Genomic DNA, 18,014 nt, shown 5'->3' with positions numbered 1-18,014 from the left:
ATGAAGAAATAAGAGGAGAGAGTGTTGATATGCCTGGTGCAGAAACATCAATATAACCACAACAGGACTCGACATTTGTCCTCAGAAAGGTACAAAGCTCTGTGGTGAAAAGAATGAAGAGAATGGGAGAGGAAATGGGGATGTGTGTGTGTGTGTGGGAAGTCTGGTTGAGGAATTTAATGGGGGGTTTTGCTGTCGAAGATATCCTGAATTCAACAGTAAGAGATCCGTAACTATGAATTGTATTACTCAAGCCAAGCCATTGCAATCCTGCCAGTAATTTTTTTTAAAGATCAAATAATGACATTCCAACCCTTCCTTTCGAGCATCCACTCTGAGTCTGGGAGGTGAGTAGTTCAAACCCTGGCAGAGTTATTACAAAGACTTAACAAGAAAATTAGCAATCCGATATTGCAGACCCTCCCCAGGACTTTTTTTGTGTGGTGTGGCATTTGTGCACTGGTGTTACGTAATTAATAAGACATAATGAGAACTGCTACTTTATAACTGCTGGCAGTGATGACCGGGTACCAAGATGTCCCAGTTGATGCAACTCCGCTTTGATCGGACATCTGACCCTGACCCATGACGTTTTTTAAAATTATTATTCCTTATTCAATTGAATTTAGAATGGGATTAAAATAAGTTCAATTCAAATCAAATGGAAAACCAAATAGGGACAGTCCTGCGTTGGAGTAATCAGAAGGAACACAAACAAGGAAAAAGCAGAGATGAAGTCATCAGGAGGAAACTGGATAGGATCCACATTTCAGCTGCTACTCCTCAACCCCCAAACCCATCCAGGCACAACCAAGTGAGCCTTATTCAAAAAATAAATAATTAAAACAAAAATAACCCACATCAAAAAATCTAATTCTGGCTGCCAGACCATGGGTTGATCATGTTGAATTTTAAAGCAAGTATTCCTCGTCACAACTAGATCATAAATTTGAAGTTTCACATCGAGTGATTAAGCAGTTCCAGAGAAAACATTATTTAATATTTTTCTTTTATCCAATATGGCTGCTAAACCATGTGAACTATCAATTATTCCTTAACAAACTTGTACACCCATAGCTTGGGGAACATTTGTGTTATGTATCCCCTCGATTTGTCCAACGGTTCTGGAGATTTTTTTAAAGTTATAGGGTAAATCCAATATGGCTGCCAAACCATGTGACCTATGACATCATATGTATAAACTTTTGTTCCTCATGGATAGGCGGTCATACGTGTAAAGTTTCACCTCAATCTGTTTAGCCACGTCAGAGAAGATTTTTCAACGTTTTCTTTTCTTTTTTTTAACAATATGACTGCTGAATCACGAAACCAATGATGTCATTAAAAAATTTTCTGGGGACCATTTTATCCTTAGATGACCCTCAAAATTTTTCATACTGATCAGATGTAGCGTTCTACATATGTAATTATGACATCTTGTCAGGTCAGGCCACATCAGATCTGTGACTTGCTACAGGTATCATGTAAACCTGTACTAACCTGTTCCATGGTCGGGTTGTCGGCGACTAAACCATCTCCTCCACCAGGTTTTTTGGTGAGGAGGGTGTTTGGATATGGACACCCCACAGGATTAAAAACAAAACCTGTCAAAGGGTGGAGGAGCTCCTTGTGAACCAACGGCCATCCATATTTAGTGCCGAACTGTGTTTGCGGATGTCCTCCTGCAGTTCGGTTACTTCTTATTTGGAGGTTGGTGGCAGGATTTGCACTCTGGCCACCGTAAAACCCTTCATTCCGCAAAACATTCTCGAAGCATATAAAAAAATCTGAAAACCCACTCCATGGGAGTACCTCCAGTGCAGCTTCCCTTCACAGGGCAGCTCACCGGATGACGGGATTGGGGCAAAGCCTTCGGGACCCCCAATCTTTGATGAGAGGAGGGAAACCACAGGGTAATATTCCTGGGTCTGATTGCAGTGGTGCTGAGGTGTCATCCACCAGACGGCGGTCTCCTTGGGTTAACCTGAGGCAAGCTCAAGGATGAGAGGGTAGATGAGGAGTTTGCGAACAAACTGAGTGGAGAGTTGGTTGGGGGGGGGGGTCTGGGTGCTTTGGGGGATCCTGAAGAGTTGTGGAGTGCCTTCAAAACCAGCATCCTTGATGTTGCCAGTGGATGTTTTGGAACTAACCGTAGGGTGAAGAAGAATTTTTTCTCTCAAGGGACACTGGATACCATTGACCAGAGTCACAGGGCCAAGCTGAATGGCAGAGCTGAGCTGTTCAGGGAGCTGAGGCATAAAACTGAACGTGCACTAAGGGTGAACAAGGAGGCCGAGGTGCGAGGAATCGATGAGGGGGTAGAACATCATCACCTGTGGTCAAGTAATTCTCGTACTGCTTACAGGAGAATTCAAGCATTATATTCCTCCAAGCCCGTCTCTCAGTGTGTTGCGGTGAACCAGTTGAAATGGAGTAAAGCTCCTGGGACCTGTGGCATCCATGCTGAACTTCTCAAGGCTGGTGGAAATGATACACTCGTGTCGTTGCATGCAGCTCTTTGCTCTGCCTGGAACACAGGCATCACCCCAACTGGTTGGAAGAGGCGCCTTATTGTCCCTCTCTGGAAAGGGAAGGGTTATCACCAGGAATACAACGACGACCGAGGGGTGATGCTGCTCTCAGTGCTGGGAAAGGTATTTGCTTGGATAATTCTTGATAGGGTTCGCCATCATCTGCTTGAGCATCAGCATCCAGAGCAGTCAGGCATTACACAAAAGAAGTCAATGATTGACCGTATCCCTGCTCTTCAGCTCCTGACTGAAAGCAGATGAGAGTTCCCGCAGCAGGGGCTGCTTGCAGCCTTTGTTGATCTCTGTAAAGCATTTGATTCAGTGAATCGCGATGCCCTCTGGAGGATTCTTGGTCATTGTGGGGTATCACCAAAACTAATCAATGTGATGTCTGAACTCTCCTCTGGTACTGAGAGTGCTGTGAGATGTGGTGACACCATCTCTGAATTATTTCCAGTTACTGGAGTTCATCAGCCGGGTGTGCTGGCCCCCACTCTTTTCAGCACTTATATGGACTGAATTCTGGGGAGGATGTCAGAGAGATCAAGATGCGGTGCATTGTTTTGGAATGTCAAGATCTCTGACCTTGAGTTCACAGATGATGCAGTCATCCTTGGGGAAACTCTACATATCCTTTTGGGGGCGCTCAAAGTGCTGACTGAGTAGTCTGAGCCACTGGGATTATGGGTTTCCTGGGTCAATACTAAGATTGAGGCTTTCTATCACATCTTGGATGCTGCTATCTTCTCTGTACCTGTTTGTGGCAAGAATGTTGAGGTCACGGAGAGATTCACTTACCTTAGCAGTGATATTTATCTCTCTGCTGGCTGTGATCCAGACGTCAACAGATGTCTGGGTCTGACCTGGGGAGTTATGGATTCAATGTATCATGGGGTGTGGTGCTGCCGGTACCTGTGCGGGAGGACAAAAGTCCAAGTCTTCAGGTCCTTGGTGCTTCCAGTCTTGCTCTATGAATGTGACACTTGGACACTGACCAGGGATCTGCGATGGAGAGTTAAATCATTTGGTGCCAGGTACCTTTGGAGAATTCTTGGCTTTCGCTGGTCGGACTTTGTGTTCATCGAGCGGTTGCTGATTGAGACTCAAATGAGATTTGTTGCCTGCATAGTCCGTGAGCATCAGCTGCAGCTGAATGGACATTTGGCTCATTTTACTGACGCTGATCCTGCTCACCAGATTCTCTCAGCGAAGGAGCCCCGTGAATGGAGGAGGCCAATGGGCTGACCACGTGCCTCGTGGTTGCAGCAGGTTGATCGGCATCTCAACGAGATGGGGATGGGCCAGGCATCTGCCTGGGGGATGGCCAGACGGAGGCCCCTGGAGTCCCGGCGGAAAGTGGATGCAGTGATGCGCTGCTCTGGCGCATGCTCCCATACCTGAACTGACCTAATTAAACACACCGCGGGCTTTTCCTCAACAGTTATTCTCACTGTCAAACATGGCCATGGATCATTTACCTCAGGCATTCACCTTTTTCCATTGACGTTCGACACCTACCTCTCATTCATCGACGTTTGACATCCACCTTTGTTTCATCGACGTTTGATGCCCCGTTTGGCAGTTTTATGGATGCTGGCTGGCTCTTGTTTGTGTCAGACTGAGTGGGGGAGGTGATGGTTGCCATTGACGTTTTGTGAGCACTGCACGTTTTCGCTCAGTAATTCCGGCAAATGGTTGCTTTCTGGCGTTTGTCTAGTGCCCCAAACATGGTGTCGTAAGCCAGGCCTGTGTTGGTTGGGAGTTGCATCTTGTTCGATGGTGGGGAAGGAATGATTGCAGGTGTTGACAATTGGAGGTCATGTGCAGCGATGCGCCAATAAGCAAGCTGGATTTGGCTGAAATCTGCTTGAGGCTCTGCCCACAATGGATAATAAAAATGGACGGGTGGACGCCTATAAAATGTATGGGAAGACCACCTTTCTGACAGTTGGTGACAGTTCCTGACAGCTCCTGGCCATTGGTTACAGCTCCTTACAGCTCCTGATCATTGGTTACAGCTCCTGATAGCTCCTGACAGTTTGTGACAGTTGGACCATTCCTGCTGGTTCTGATTGGTACCTGGCTCTTGGCGTACCTGATTCTTGGTGTCCCTGGTTCCTGGGGGTGACAACGTGACGTCGATTCATTTTCGAGCCTGTTTGCGGGTGGGTGCATGGCGAAGCAGGGCACTGGCAGCAGACCAAGGCACACTCACACATTTTGGCTCATTTTATTCGACGCACGATGACTTCTGCCTTGTTAAGCTGAGACCGGATTTCTTTTCCCCCTGAATGATCTCCTGGGTACCCATGTTTAGTGTTTAATTGTTAAGTAAGGCATTGTGATAAGCATCTGCTCTTGTCTATTTTTCTATTTATGCTTGTTGAAATTTTTATTTGTTTGAGATTATTTTGATTGATTTTAATTCATCCATTTACACCACAAATAAATATTATGTTCTTCAGTTTATTTATTTTTCTTCATAATGAATTCCTTGTTGATGTTTCAACCTGTTCGTGCTTGTCATTTCCTTCCATTGATCCAGCATTGTTCGAGCTGAGATAGACTTGGAGGTAATTCCCAAACTAATTAACCTGTCATAGTCGGCGTGCACCAGCGGTAAATGCTTGGCCACCTTACGTAAGATCTAATCAAGATAAGATTGGTGCATCGCCAAGGGCACGCTCCCCGGTCAGGATGCCACGTGAGCTCAAGTTAAACAGAAAATTAGACGGTGGACACTGGAGCTTGCGGTTAACTCATTGACGTTTGTGGTTGTTAAGCAACCCACTGCACCACAAAGTTAATTGTGAGTGGTGGCTGGTTCCCATGGCCAAAACAATATCATTGCTTTTGTGTCGTGAGTCGCATCGTGCTACCAAGGCAGTTTCATTGGCAAGGAGTACAATTCTGGACAGGTTGTCGCTCTGATACAGGTTACCCCAAATGGTGATTTCCCCAATAAGCTGGTACTCATTTTTCTGACCTTGGAAGGATGACAGGCTGAGTCAACCTGACCAGGTGTAAATTCAATAGCCTGTCAGGGGCTTGAACTCAAGACTCTAAGATCTTAAGCCAGCCACCATAACAATTGAGCCAACACCAGGACTAAAGAACTTTGCTTAAGGCCCGGTCACACCTTGACGTTTTTGCCAACGTATGCCGATTTTTGAATTTTTTTTCTAAAACGCTGGCACACGTTGAATACGTTATGGGTAAGTTTTGATAACATTGAGAGCACGCTGAAAAACACTGCCATACATCGTTGTACGCTGGCTTTAAACGTTGTACTTTTTGGTTGTCCTCAAATTTTTTCATGCTTGAAATTTCACGACGTATGCCGGCGTATGACTCACACGTTCCGCTACGCTGGCCACAAGTTGTATGCATGGTGTGCTATCGTTGACAGACGTCAACACATGCTACTTGTAAGTTAATCATAAGTTGAGACACGCCGCGGTGATGTTTAGCGTACCCGAAACTTATTTCTAACCTATGATTAATGTGTTGTTGGCACGTTACGCGATCGTTGCCACACATCAACAGATGTTACTTTTAAGTTACTCATAGGCTGAAAGACATCGGTATAATGGATCGTCCTTGCGTCAGCGTCCACGGCCACGGCCAGGACACTTATTTGCAGCATTCTTCAAACTTTTCTTCGGCATGACGAGGATGTTCACACTTCGATGTCTAGCTTGGATATGATTCCAATTGTCCATCGGCAGCGTCTATTTAAAATAGTCGAGTTTGAGCGTTTTAACACGTTCAGAAGAAACGCTTCAAATTTCAAAACCCCAGCGTCAAAAAATAAAGGCGAGTGACAGCAATTTAAATCGTTCATTGTAAACAATGAAAATAGCTGAGTGGTACCGTTTAAAAGTCGTTGAGTGTAAAAAAAATCGAATTGTTGAGCGCTAGCGTCTACTTTCAATAGTGGGGTTTGAGCGATTTAGCACGTTCAATAGAAACGATTAAAATTTCCGAGCGCCAGCGTCAAAAAACAAAGGCGAGTGACAGCAATTTAAATCGTTCATTGTAAACAATGAAAATAGCTGAGTGGTACCGTTTAAAAGTCGTTGAGTGTAAAAAAAAATCCAATTGTTGAGCGCAAGCGTCTACTTTCAATAGTGGAGATGCAGCCATTTAAATCGTTGAGTGGCAGCCTATGAATAGCAAACCCCACGTCACCGGCAAAGATAAACTGCCGCACGATATGGATAAGTTAGGCTATCATTGGGCATAGTTTGTGAACGCCGGCTTCACGATAATTATTCGTTGGTATACCGTATCTATAAGTAATCGAAGCGCTCTATGCACATTATTAGTTCATTGTGCATTTGTCCAACCCGTTATGAATAGACCTAAATCGTAAAAACAAGCTATAGCTCATTGTTGAAAAAGCCCCATAAAAAATTAGCCGCGAAGAACTTCGAACAATGGTGAAAAGATGTCTCCTACCCGTGGACACGCGGACGCAAGGACGATCCATCATAACCCACACCCTCCCCCTCACACTCACCTACTACTGCCAACATGAACAAACTACTACTAATACTAATACTAATACTAATACTGATACTGATACTGATACTGTTACTGCTGACATGGACATCGACTCAAAAAGGACTCGAAAACACTGTTGGGTTGCCCTTTTATGAGCAGCATTTTTATATACCAATTCCCAAAACCGCTGGGAACACGTCTTTATATGGCAGTTGTAAGCTAGAAACACGTTCATTTATTTTTTTTTGTCGACCGGAAGACGTCATTGTAATACGTCTACATACGTCGATGTGTGTTGGGACTACGTAAAGAATTGGTTCAAAGCACGTCAAACATAAGTTAGAAATAAGTTTCGCGTAAAAAAGACATTACCGCGATGTGTTTCGACTTATGAGCAGCTTATAAGTAGCGTTTGTGGACGTGTGTAAGCGTCCACATATCGTGTGTAAAACTTATCCCCATCGCATGCGGAACGTGTGTCATACACCGAGTACGTCGTAAAATTTTGAACATGTTTAAAATTTCTTGACGTACTCTACTTACTACGACGTATGATAGCGTACTTTGGCGTTCTACTCACGTATACCAAACTTACTCATACCGTATTTGACATGCCCCAACGTTTTAGACACATTTTTCTTAGGTCGGCATACGCTGGCAAGGTCGCCAAGGTGTGACCGCAATGTTGTCACTTCCATTTCTACGGCAGTTATGATTCGAATCGTTGTGCGTCAGCCTTTTAATAGGCTACGTCACGACATCGTCGGCGATGCGTGCAACGCGCTATGCCTAAGTTAGACTATCGTTGGGCATCGGTTGTGTAGGCCGACAACAGGTTCAGCATTCATTGGTATAAGTTATCTATAACACAACGAAACGTTCTGTGTCCGTTACCAATGCGTTATACATAAGACCAAGTCGCTATGAATACGTCCGAATCTTTAAAAAAATACATCAAAAGTTCAACGTAAGCCAGCGTTTTACATACATTTTAATACGTTGCCATCGCTGGCTAAAACGTCAAGGTGTGACCGGGCCTTTACCTGCAAGCAATTGTCGGATTTTCTGACTGCTCTGACCATCAGTTGTGCTCCTGGGGGTTTTGACCCTTTCAGCCCAGTACCTCTGTTATGCACACATTGTTGTAAAACCATCATCATGTAATGAATTTCTTCTTGCATGGTGTTTTACAGATCACTGACTTCAGCAAGAAGCCAAAAGGCAGCAAAGCTCATGTGAGGTAGGAAAACTATCCCACATAAATCAAAGAATGCCATCAGAACTGGAACGACTATATTTACCTTCGCATTCTGCGAAAGGTTATGTTTTGGTCGGCGTGTATTTATTTTTTTATTTATTTACTTATTTGTAATCTTATGATTCGTATAACTCAAAAAGTATTAAACCGAATTGCATGAAATTTGGTGGGATGATTGGTTATTAGCCAGGAAGCATTCGATTAGATTTTGGGATCGTTCAGGTCAAAGCTCAAGGTCACGAAAAGGTCAAAATCGTCTTTTTACGAAAACATGGTCAATTTCTATTCAATTTGCATGCAACTAACGCCAAAATGTTCAGAATTCAACGCCTCATCTTGTGATATGCAATATGACACAATGACGCCCATACTCTTGTTACTGGTTAGGGGTCAAAGGTCAGGGGGGTCACGACCTTGAAAAATATGCGGTTTTTGTCATAACGCGGTCAATTCTTGTCCGCTTTACATGAACCCAGCACCAAAATGTTCAGAATTTAATGCCCAATCTTGTGACACAATGACGTCATAACACATGTCACCGGTTGGGGTAAAATGTCGGGGGGTCACGCCCTTGAAAAATATGCGGTTTTCGGCATAACTCAGTCAATTCTTATTCGATTTGCATGAAACCAGCATCAAACGAGATTACCTTCTCTTGTTGAAACGTTGTATTCACCGAGCTTGCGAGTGAAGACTCGCCAAAACGACGTGAGTTTATTGTTGTTTAGTCCGTAGCCCCCGAAAGTGTGGGGGGGGGTCATGACATTATAGATATGTGGTTTTTGTCATAAGACCATTCATATGAAACCAGTTCCCCACACTCATACCAAGAACAAAAAAAGTAGTGGCGGCGAAGGTATGCGCTCTATGAGTGCCCGTTCTAGTTTCATTTTGATTTTAGCCAAGACTACTTGTCAGGCAGAAAACTTCCCATTTCGGATTACACAGCCAGTCAGAATATTTCTCATTAATATGAAACTTATTCTTTCTTTTTTTAAATTATGATTAATTTTACTGTGTCAAAAGCATTCTCTTGCATGAAAATAGATGAATTGATGTAAAATTACTGATATTGAAATTTAAGTTCTTCTTAAGATAATACAGTTATGTCAACGCGAGGTATATAATTAAACCTTCACTTATAATGGACCTTTAATTTATATTTGTAAAATGAACAAAGTTTTCAAAAAACACACACAAAGTTATTCTGCTGTATTATTTGGTATATGCATCTTCGTGGCAGTACAAAAGTTTTTTTGCACATTGTTTGATGACAACTCTGGCATCCTTTTGTCTAAGGGAGATGGAAGTTTAGCAGCTTAAGATGTCAGTTTTTAATTCCTCCTGTAACTGAATAGTCCAATCGAGACTTGCACTTCCTTGAAGCAGCAATTGCACGTGTCATCGTCACAATCTGGTGGCTGGAGGGCTACTTTCTTTTTCCGAGCTTGCTTCTCCAAGTTGTAGCTTGATACCTCGAAGGAGTTGTTGACGCCACTTGGCCTGTTCTCCGGCCAGTTCTTTCCAATCATCTGGGTTTATCCCAAATGCCTTTATGTCATGTTGCACAAATCTTTGAAGCGTAGCTTGGGGCATCCAATGATTTATTGTTCCTTCTGATAATTCCCCACAGAGCATGTCTTTGGGTATGCATCCATCTTTCATTCTGGAGAAGTGTCCCTGCTATCCGAGTTATCTTTGCTTTCATATGGCTGTCACAGTTGGTATATTTGCCTTCTCAAGGATCTCTGAATGTGTCACTTTGTCTTGCCACTTGATGCCAAGGATGTGGTGCAAACAACATAGATGGAAGCTGTTTAATCTCTTTTCTTGATGAGAGGATGTTGGACATACTTCGCTTCCATACAGAAGGATGCTCACCCTTATGCACAAGCATTTTTGTCTTTGTGGTGATCTTTTGATTTTTCTAAGCCACCTGGGATAATTGATTAAGCAAGAGCTGATTGGTTACTTCTTCAAATTATGGGTGAGAAACATGATGGTTATTGTTGTTTATATGTCAACTGTTATTGGTATTGCACTTTGTACATGCTTAGGAGCCTAGGTGGTGTGCGTTTCTGTCTGCTGTCACTGATGATTCACCAACAAGTGATGAAACCAGTCTGGCAGCTGAGGGAGGTGTGTAGCATTTGAATTCTCATGTATGTACTACTTGTGAATGTCTGCAGCTGTCAAGGAAACCAGGTAGGGTTTAAAACAGCAAAGGGCTTACCTTGCGTAGCCTTTCTTCTTTGCTTCATGCAGCTTTCTTTGACTAGAAGAGCATGTGAGATATATGTATGTGTATGTATATACATATATATATATATATATATATATATATATATATATATATATATATATATATATATATATATATATATATATATATATATATATATATATATATACATATATATATATACATATATATATATATGCATATATGTATATATATATATATATATATATATATATATATATATATATATATATATATATATATATATATATATGTGCATGTTGTTGGTTATCTTATGTGCAGGTTTCAGAAGGTGGAACAGAACCCTGCCAGGTCTCGAAGTATCCCCCTTCGTATGTGTGCACATAATTATACATCTGCCTGGGTTACGTGTGTGTGTGTGTGTGTGTGTGTGTGTGTGTGTGTGTGTGTGTGTGTGTGTGTGTGTGTGTGTGTGAAAGTTGCTGTTGACTGCTCTCACCACACGTGGGTGGGTTTCAGGAGACCTAACAGGTCTCAAAGTATCCATGTGTGTGTGCTTGTAAAATATTTGTGTCTATATTATGTATGATATGTCATGTATAACATGTGTATATAGCATGTTCACCATTTAATGTACAATGTTTGCATATAACATGTGCAATATGTCACATATAACATGTATATATAACGTGTATGCTATGTGTGCCATGTGTGCATATAACATGTTCAATATGTCATGCATAAAGTGAATATAATATGTATAATATGTCAAGCATAACATGTATATAACAAGTGTAATATGTCACGTATAAAGTGTGTATATAATGTCATGCAGAACATGTGTATACAAGTGCAACACGCCGTGCACAACATGTGTGTTCACAACAACATGGACAACATGAACAAGTCACAATAGTGAATTTGCAAACCATGACCCATGCAATATGTGTGCATGCGCTGCAACCACCAGCTGCCACCTCCACCGCTGAGTCCCCAAAGCTGAACGGAGCCTTCACCGGTCCTGAAACATCCATCTTCACCACAGCAAGGAACCACAAATTATTGGACCAAGTCATCTCCCCATTTATGCTTGCCCAACAGAGCCCTCCCCGTTCTTGAAGCATCCAGCTTATTCACAGTGAGGAACCACATGACTCATGGACCATGCCATCTACTTCTCCATGCTGCCACCAACGGAGTCCTTCCCTGTATTTTTGCATCCAGCTGAACTACAGCAAGGAACCATGAACCATCGACCAAGCCGTCCCCCCTCTTTCCTCATTCAATGCTCCAACTCCCCCCCCCCTCCATCCACGAAGTGACATTGATGTATATCCACGTGACCACCCCAATGAGGTCGATGTAACTAAACCTCCCAATGTAGATCAACCTCCCATGTGGCTTCCGATTTTTGCCTGGTCTCGGTCTTTTCCCTCTCTGTCCCATCCTTTCCTAGTCTCACCCCTCCTTGATGGGATAGAAACGGCAAAACACAACAAGCTGCTCGGCAATGCGAGGCGCCAGACCATGACCTATATGCACATCGATCGGCTTCAACTCCAGATGCCACATGCGTGACTCATCAAAAAAGTAGCCATCTACGACTTAGTTCTTACTCCCATGGAAGGTGATGTTTTCGGCACAGTCCTCGATACCATAAAGCTCAGTCTCTCTCATCCCAAACAGCAAGAACCTTGCAAGAGGGAGTTCACAAAAGCTCGGGCCTTCCCTCCCAGCAGCACTTCAGCATGGTGTCAATCAACAAGTCCCACCAACCTGCAGGACCTGGCCACATCACAAACACACATTGGACAGCATGATACCCGCACCTCGTGCACATCTCACACCATGTAAGCTGCCATTTTTCAGCTCCGTCCTCACAATCCTCGATACTGATGTACTCTACATGTCCCTCAGTCCCCTCCGTCCCAGGCGAGAGGGAGGCGGCATGAGCAGCAAATAACACCGTGTGTATGTGTGTGTCATTGATTGTTGTCTCCATAATCCTGGTTTGAAAAGGTGGTACAGAGCCCTCTCAGGTCTCAAATTATCCACCTTCATTTCGGTGAAGGATCGTGATTCATGTGCTAAGTTGTGAAGTTGTTTTGGTCTCAGGGTTTTGTCTGGAGGGTTCTTTTCAGGATCGTCATTGAGCCCCAGACAGTCTCCATCTGCAGTTCCTTTGTGGTAATGTTCCCAGGGATGGTTTGTCAGATCTTCGTGGGGTTTTTCTTCATCATTCCCATTGCTCCAAGTATCACTGGTACAATTTTGGTGCTCTTCAGCTTCCAGGATCTTTTCACTTCATTCTTGAGGTCTTGATGTTTGCATTTTCTGGACTTCTGCATTATTTAGACCAAAATCACTGGGTACTGAAACCACGTTAGCAATGGCTTATTTTCCTTTTTGTATCTGAGTACTATGTCTGGTCGCAGTGCTTTGTTTTCTATGTTCACGCTGGATAGGATCATCCATTCGTACGTGAGCATTGTCTTTGTTTTCAATGATTGGAACTGGGATATTGAAATTTCTACAGATGTGTCAGTGGATTCCTCTACGTACATTGTTGTGTCTTTGTATGTACAGCTGTTCTGACATGAGTTTTTTTTTATTTTACTTCACGATAGGATGTGACTTGTCCTTTCTGTTTCTACAGATTGTGTGTGTGTGTGTGTGTGTGTGTGTGTGTGTGTGTGTGTGTGTGTGTGTGTGTGTGTGTGTGTGTGTGTGTGTGTGTGTGTGTGTGTGTGTGTATGTGTGTGTATGTGTGTGTGTGTTCCACACCCCTCATGTGATGGAGCATGTTCCCAACGATAATCTTTTGTAGGCTTAAAACAAGAATGCATTCAAGATTGTGATTTAAAGTTTACCATTCGTTTGGCAAATCTTTTTTCACATATGTAATTTCAGGTTGGAAATAGGAGAATCTGTCCTGACATGACTTTAACCTCCTGACAAGGGTTTTTTTACAGATTTTTCTCGTGATAGCTTTGAAACCAATCAGGCCCCAATTAATTCCCTTGACATTTCAAACCTTTCTCTCTTCTACAAGCTTGATTAAACCTATGTTTTATGCCTTCTTTAATCTTTCTGATTTCTTGAGCAAGTATTTGCTGCAAGGACGTCTTCAACTCGTCATTATCATACTAAATATCATACATATTATCATATCATACTTTCGATGAAAAGCAATTTCAGAAGAATGAGCAAATATGGTTCATAAAAAACTGCAAATGGCATGTGAAAAAAATAAAAATAAATAGATCAAGGCAGGAATGTGTTGCAAAAACAAACTTTGAAGCAAAATAAGCATAGGTATTGGAAGGAACCTTTTTATTATATTTTTTTTTACTTTTTTATGACATCCAATATCTATTTGAATTTGAACGTTGAAATTATTGGTTCATAGTGATTCGTTCATTTTCATTGAGCCAAGCATAATGAATGTGTTAGAGATTCGGGTACTTTAACGGTATCCAATAATAAATGGATATTGGAGCTAGGAAATACAAGGATATTTTTGCACAGGAGGCCATTTGTCCCATCCTCCCTCTGCCATATCCTCACATGAGCATGCCTGAAGAATATAAGTAGTACTAATTATACAGCTACCCCCAGGAAAGGCATATGGCCAAGGTGCCTTCACACAATGGCCTACTTTAAAATATATCCTATTGGGCTCTGAACAATTGAAATGTTAGTGGTAATGGTTCACTTCCCCATTTGAGGAACACAATACTCCGAGCTGTCGCACTATTGTTGGCATTTAATCAGATTGGTAGTTTTTGGTTTTGTTGTTGTTTCGGATTAGGATTGAACCTAGACTGGATGACTACCAACTGAGCTACCTTTCTCATCCTGTAACCATAACTATTATTTGATCCTCATGTTATTGTGAGACATTGTCTGAAAAAAATGAAACAAAATAATGACGTGTTGCAGTATGTCATCACCCTCATAACAAAAGTGCCGAAGTCATTTTATTCGTTGATGAAGCTTAGGCACTTTTGTTTTGAGTGTAACGATGTGCTGTCAATGTTGGTTTCAAAAAAGATGAACATGTTTTATAACTCTGATTGATATATCAAGCCACATCATTATCTTTCACAGTTAAATGTTGTGGTTTCTTCATGGAGAATCGTCTCGTGGTTTCATCATTGAAAATCACCCACCTCGACTTATTTCATAAAATTGGAACCAAAACCAACCGTCTTTACTATTGATCAGTCAGCCCACTCCCTCCCCATCAGAAGTGAAATAATGAAATTGATAAGCACTAAAATCTCATATTTTCTTGAGATATGTCTTATCCCTGACAATCAGTTTGGATTCCACACAGGTCATTCCACCTTTGAGATGTTGCTGTTTCTGTCTGCCTTCAATCAAAATGGATGGATGCCTTCAATGTCAAACAATGGGTTAAGGCTATCACACTGGATATCTGTGCATTGCATTCTGTTTTGCACCCTGCTAGGATTTCCAAACAGTCTTCTAATCGTATCTCGCCCCCCCCCTCACTTTCCTCAGACTAGCTATCAATTTCCTGTGCAGGTTGCTTTTGAGAGAATGCTATCCCTTACTATATCTTTAGATGTCAGTGTCCTTCAATGTAGTTTTTTTTTAACCAATTCTGTTCTTGATATACATCAATAACATATGTTGTCACTGGGAATCCATGATATCACTCTTCATATGACTCCATTCTGTGCAAGACTGTTCTGGGCTCCTCTGCCAGGCAGGTAGCAGCAACATCCCCCTTTGCCTCTGTGAAAGAAAATATGCAACTGCTCATCTTTCTGGAACATGCACTTTTGTGTAATTAACACTGATATAATCACTTTGTCCCATCAATAAAGACTGGCAGACAAATCCCCCAAATTATTTGTGTAGTCAGTTGTTGGGCGAACTTAAATCTCTGGAGTTTCTGGACCTCACTATCAGCTGCAACTTGTCTTTGACAGATCATATGTCCAAGTTGGCCTTCATAGTTGGCCCTCACCTCAAAATTATTCTCAGGGTCAAGTCCTTCATCGGTCATTCTCAGTTTGTAATGTACAATGCCTTCATCTATAGTGCAAAGGAAAATGCCCCCGACTCTGGACTGGTGCTGTTGCTTGGCATCTCCCCTGCCCCCTCATTAGGGCCTAGAATCCTCTGCCCTCCATGTCTTTGGAATCTCATGTCAGGAAGCTGAGTTTCAGGGTCTGTTTATGTCTGATCATATGTCGGTTGGTGGCATTGCAATTTTTTTTTACTGGCTCTGTTCTGGTCTTGCTCCTCCTGCCCTCTCACTTCTCCACTCAGTTCCTGTCCTTCAAGGCAATGCACGTTCTGCCGAAGAACTCCTTTTCTTGTTATGCTCCCCAAGTTTAAAATATACGCTCGCCTTCATTATTTGAAACTGAATGCTCACCTCCATTCCTTTTTTCTTGCACTGTTTTCCTAAGTTCATTGTCTTGATGTCTTCTCCACAAAAATATAATCTGCTCTCCACTTCTCCCTCATGGTCTCTCCCATTTCAATGGCTGAGCTTAATCACTAACCCCACTGAGACCCTTTTTTCACCCTTCTCTAATAATTATTCTCCTGGTTTGGAGTGCTTCCCTGTTGTTGTTGTCCAACTGTTTTCCCTTTCCCTTTGCCTCATTTTGTTTTATTCATTGCTTCCTGCTCTTTCATGAAACTCAATACATAACTGTGTAAAATTACATAGCTTTGCAGGTTTTAAAACCTTTTTATAAGCCTTCGGAATACCAATTTATGAGCTTTCATTCAACATCCGTAATCAATACATGGAGCCAATATGTCATTGTCCAACAATATCATTTGAATTTGTTGTGATTTAGCAAAAGTTGTCATATTTTGACATGAGCAGCTTAGCTCATCCCAGTGCAGCGGAGATGGTTTTTGTGTGTCTGTGTACACACACACACACACACACACACACACACACACACACACACACACACACACACACACACACACACATACACACACACACACACACACACACACACACACACACACACACACACACACACACACGTCTCTCCAGGCCATAACTTTTTTATTTTCTTTTTTAACCATTTCAGCTTTTGTCATAAATTTTTCAACAAACATTTTTTCTGAGTATATGGAGAAAAATGATTAATAAACTTTAGTTCTTGTTTTTACCTCTGCCACCGAAGGTGGATGGAGGTTATATTTTCACCCCTGTCTGTCTGTCTGTCTCTCTGCCTGTCTCTATCTATTTGTTACTTGCAAAAATTGAAGATTTTTCAAGTATATATAGGTTGGTCTTGTGCGTTATTCTGTGTCTGTCTGTCCATTTGTCTGCTCGTTTGTATGTTATCACCTCGAGGTCACAATTTTAAACCGATCTTCATGAAACTTCACTATGTGGTCGAGTTCTTCATAATCAAGTCTATTGTTTTTGAGGCTAAAAGGTGAAAAAGGTCAACAAAGGCCCAAAGGTCAATAAAATTGTCAAATTTCTAAATTCCACAATTTTCATCCAATTGACTAGATATTTGAACAGGATTTGCATATCAGGTCACTGGATTCAACTTGCAATTATTTTTGAGGTCAATATCGAACAAAAAAACGTCAACATAGGCCAGATTTCTAACATTGTCAATTTTCGTCTGATTGATTTGAAATTTGAAGAGTAGTTGCATATTTCTTCATTGAATTGAATGATCAATTATTTTTGAATTCAACATTTGCCAAAAGGTCATCAGAGGCCAAAGGAGAGATTACAGGAGAGATTTCTAAAATCCTCAATTTTCATCTGATTGATGTAAAACTTGAAGAGGATTTATATTTCAGGTAACTGAATTCAACGAACAAGTATTTTTTGAGGTCAACATAGGCCAAAAGGTCAACAAAGGCCAAAAAGTCGACAGGCCAAATTTCTAAAATTGTCAATTTTCATCCGATTGACTTGAAAGTTGAAGTGGATTTGCATATTTGGTCATTGAATTAAAAAAACAATTGTTTTTAAGGTCAAATTTATTTTATGGATTTCGCAAGTGTCATGCTATGCATGACATATTTATTGTGACTTGGCGAAAAAAAAATGTTGCCAAGTGTGTTGGTCTGTAGTGTTTGTCTGTTGGGTAGTCAATCTATCTACCCTTATTATCAGTATTTCCATCGATATGTTTGTCTGTCTGCCTGTCTGTCTGTATGTATGTCTGTTCGGTCCAGTGCTCCGTTAATACAATGACGATTTTGATGAAACTTGGTTGGTAGGTTCATACCATGACCTAGTTGTGTGCAAATAAGAACCGTTGCTATGGACCCATCCGTTGCCGAGCAACGGACCTTGGAAATTTTCAAAAAAAATCTCAAAAATTTATTTTTTCGAAAATCAAAAATCGGGCCACGAGCGACTGTGGGCAGTACATTCAGCCATATTGTCAAAAATTTCCAGCCGGATCCTATGAAAAACTGTCGGAGAAGATAGACTTTGAATGAACCCTGGTCAAAAACA

The 18,014-nt window shown here is 41.8% G+C and overlaps 1 protein-coding gene across 3 annotated transcripts in view; it reads left to right on the top strand.

Annotated features, from left to right (window-relative positions):
- The window catches only part of LOC147022160 (solute carrier family 15 member 2-like), a 315,727-nt gene that overhangs the window by 213,622 nt on the left and 84,091 nt on the right, over nucleotides 1-18,014 (top strand). For all 3 annotated transcript variants that reach the window (XR_015061088.1, XM_085892805.1, XM_085892804.1), the window contains one exon: nucleotides 8,231-8,277. Coding sequence is in view for 2 of the 3 variants with exons in the window: in XM_085892805.1 (XP_085748931.1) it covers nucleotides 8,231-8,277 (47 nt within the window). In the remaining variant the exon portion in view is untranslated. The remainder of the gene's footprint in view (nucleotides 1-8,230; nucleotides 8,278-18,014) is intronic.

This window comes from Eptatretus burgeri, chromosome 8, assembly GCF_056783735.1.
Source record: "Eptatretus burgeri isolate ZD-2024b chromosome 8, Ebu_testis_v1, whole genome shotgun sequence".
NCBI lineage: Eukaryota > Metazoa > Chordata > Myxini > Myxiniformes > Myxinidae > Eptatretus > Eptatretus burgeri.
The sequence above is the reverse complement of the archived record's forward strand: the minus strand, read 5'-3'. Positions and strand labels throughout refer to the sequence as shown.